The 3,510-nt window shown below is 35.8% G+C and overlaps 1 protein-coding gene across 2 annotated transcripts in view; it reads left to right on the plus strand.

Annotated features, from left to right (window-relative positions):
• The window catches only part of LOC128691629 (uncharacterized), a 7,441-nt gene extending 4,895 nt beyond the window's left edge, over window positions 1–2,546 (plus strand). The window contains exons 5-7 of one of the 2 annotated variants that reach the window (XM_053780466.2): window positions 1,105–1,197; window positions 1,553–1,648; window positions 2,069–2,546. In XM_053780466.2, coding sequence (XP_053636441.1) covers window positions 1,105–1,197; window positions 1,553–1,617 — 158 coding nt within the window. In that variant the 3' untranslated portion in view covers window positions 1,618–1,648; window positions 2,069–2,546. The remainder of the gene's footprint in view (window positions 1–1,104; window positions 1,198–1,552; window positions 1,649–2,068) is intronic. The other variant, XM_053780465.2, reaches the window with a different exon arrangement.
• Window positions 2,547–3,510: the final 964 nt, after the last annotated feature.

The following is a 3,510-nucleotide window of genomic DNA, read 5'->3' on the forward strand; positions in this document are numbered from 1 at the left end:
TCCACGGGACCACACAATTCCGTTGTCCCACGGCCATGGATTAAGGCGTCATGAGTTTTCGCCCACCATGAGACAGGCCAAAGCAGCATGGGTTCGACTCCTTGGCTAGTCGCAGTGTTATTGATATATATATATATATATATATATATATATATATATATATATATATATATATATTATTGTAACCACGAACGAGTGGTATTGATCAATAACAACACTGCGCTAGCCAAGGATTCAAACCCATGTTGAACTGGCCTGCCTCATGGTAAGCGAGAACCACATGACGCTTTAACCACAGGACCACCCAACCCTATATATATATATATATATATATATATATATATATATATATATATATATATATATATATATATATATATATATATATATATTTGTGGGCGAGGGGCTTGGACTTCCAGCAAGCGTGCATGAGCGTGTTAGATAGGAGTGAATGGAGACGAATGATACTTGGGACCTGACGATCTGTTGGAGTGTGAGCAGGGTAATATTTAGTGAAGGGATTCAGGGAAACCGGTTATTTTCATATAGTCGGACTTGAGTCCTGGAAATGGGAAGTACAATGCCTGCACTTTAAAGGAGGGGTTTGGGATATTGGCAATTTGGAGGGATATATTGTGTATCTTTATACGTATATGCTTCTAAACTGTTGTATTCTGAGCACCTCTGCAAAAGCAGTGATAATGTGTGAGTGTGGTGAAAGTGTTGAATGATGATGAAAGTATTTTCTTTTTGGGGATTTTCTCTCTTTTTTGGGTCACCCTGCCTCGGTGGGAGATGGCCGACTTGTTGAAAAAAAAAATGTATATATATATATATATATATATATATATATATATATATATATATATATATATATATATATATATATATATATATATATATATATATATATATATATATATATATATATATGTATATATATATATATATATATATATATATATATATATATATATATATATATATGTATATATATATATATATATATATATATATATATATATATATATATATATATGTATATATATATATATGTTTATATAAATAATTCATTGTTTAAATTCTCTGCTGTCTCGCTTCCAGGCTTTGATGCTCTCAATCTAGGCTTCGCTGGAACATATCTGGGAAGTTCTGACACATACAGCGACAATGCCCGTGGAAGCGTCGCAGATCACCGTAAGCTTTATTATTTTAATAGATCTGTAGAGTAATTTTAGTTCTTGCTCCCTCCCTTCGACGAGATGTTCTATCAAATTATTGCCATTCGTTTACATCAATGATGGCCACTAAAATATAGAAAGAAAGGAAGATCTGTTTCCATCACCTGTAGTGGTGGGTTGTCCAGAATTAATTGTTGTTTTCACGTTGTCAGAATAAAATGCATGTGTGTGTGATTATAATTTTTTAAGCATGTACCCAGCGACATCATTATTTGTAATATGTGCACGTAGAGACCCATTGATATCTCACTTGATCTTTCTTGTTTTGTGAACGCTGAAGGTCGTATCAACTCGCACTCCAAAATTTCCAGGTTTGGGAGGAAGGTTCAGAGGTAAGGGTGTAAGTACGACGATGGGTGGTTCTTCTGCCTACTAGACCGGCTTTCTGTTATATTGATACTGATGAGGTGAGTGAGACTGAGAGAGTAATGATCAATATAACCCTTTAGTTCATTCGCTTGGTACACATTTCTTCCCATCAACCTCAGTCTTATTTCCACTTTTATCTATTCTTTAATCAGTATATTAACATGTTTTCCTGAGTCTCCATAGAATATATTTGAAAGTCTGATTTTTTTTTTGTTTTTGCAGTCTCTCAGTTTTTTTTTTCACGTTGAAGACTTTGTACGCTCACAACCACTTTTCCCTTTAATACAAATGAAAAATTGTTTCAGTTTTATGTATCTGATTCTTTCCACTTATTATGGCACAAAATGGTAGCATCCACTCATGCACATGATAATTCTCTACACATGATGATACCACCTACTCTTGCGTAGGATATTATCTTCTCCAGCACAGGATAATGCCACATAATCCAGCTAAAGATAACTTCTACTCCAGCGCAAGATGATAGCACCTACTCCAGCACAGGATGATGCTACCTACTCCAACGAAGGATGATACCACCTTCTACAGAGCAGGATACGGCCACCTCCTCCAGCCTAGGATGATTCCACCATCTCTACCACAGGATGATTCCACCATCTCTACCACAGGATGATTCCACCATCTCTACCACAGGATGATTCCACCATCTCTACCACAGGATGATTCCACCATCTCTACCACAGGATGATTCCACCATCTCTACCACAGGATGATTCCACCATCTCTACCACAGGATGATACAACCATCTTCGACCGTAAATAAGGAGGAACTGATAATTCAGTTGTGGTGGTCTATGTCATGGTGTTCTTCCTCCTTGGAACTAGGAATAATATCAACCAAAAACTTCATGTCATTAAAAATACAATTTAACGTGTTAATAATAATTTCTGAATTAAAGATTTCCCTGTGCGATACGAGTCTGTTTAAATTTCTCCTTCAGTATAATCAGGGATCATCTATGCTGTTTATATATGATATGAATTAGGAAGAACTTAAAAGTAATACACTGAAACTTACGTCTAGAAAAGACAAACAAAATGTAAATGTAAATAATCTAGAAAAATAATGTTTCCAAATTAAAGTGTGTGCTCCTTGAGATGTGATTGATGAAGCATACAGTCAAGCGCGCTTGAGTGCTTGTTTTCACCTATTTGTAGTGTTGAGGGTTAAGTCTTAGAATCTACTGATGGCGATATCAAACGAAGAGCGAAATATGTAGATCAGACATTTGTACAAGTTTTTTGTTCCTTTTAATATACTATCAACGAGTAAATAGATGAATGAACAGGGACTCGAACCGTTGTTCTGTCAACATCTGTTATCCATCTGTCTCTTCCCATAGCCCCAAACACTTTTATAATGCATCTGTTATCACATCCTCAAAGCCATATAAACCATAAACTAAATAGGAGTTATAATAAATGACTGTCAATGAATAAATAGAATGATTAGGTGGAGAATCGAATGGGTTTGAGAACCACTATTAGAACGATTCCCTTTAAGATCGAGTCGAAGTTTATGCCTATAACAGGTTACTCCAACCCCAGGGAGTTTTTGCGGCTCAATCACATGCGTAAGCTAGGAAGGATTTTCGTTAAGCACAATAGTAATAATGCAAACATTAAATCTCGTAACTAGGAATGAGGCACAGACGCACTGTATAATCATCTAGCTTAGGTCAATCTTTATCTATGAAGCCCAGGTCCATTACATCATTTATCCAGTGTGCATTAATTGTCTAGCTAGTGATCTTTTGCATGGTGCTTACATATTTAAATCTCCGAGCAATAATGTTCAATTCGTGGGGAGTTCCTCACAAAAATGTAAGCACCGCATTTACGAACGTGTGGGTAAGTCTTTTAATCATTCCTCTCCTAT

This window comes from Cherax quadricarinatus, chromosome 26 (genome assembly GCF_038502225.1).
Source record: "Cherax quadricarinatus isolate ZL_2023a chromosome 26, ASM3850222v1, whole genome shotgun sequence".
Classification (NCBI taxonomy): domain Eukaryota; kingdom Metazoa; phylum Arthropoda; class Malacostraca; order Decapoda; family Parastacidae; genus Cherax; species Cherax quadricarinatus.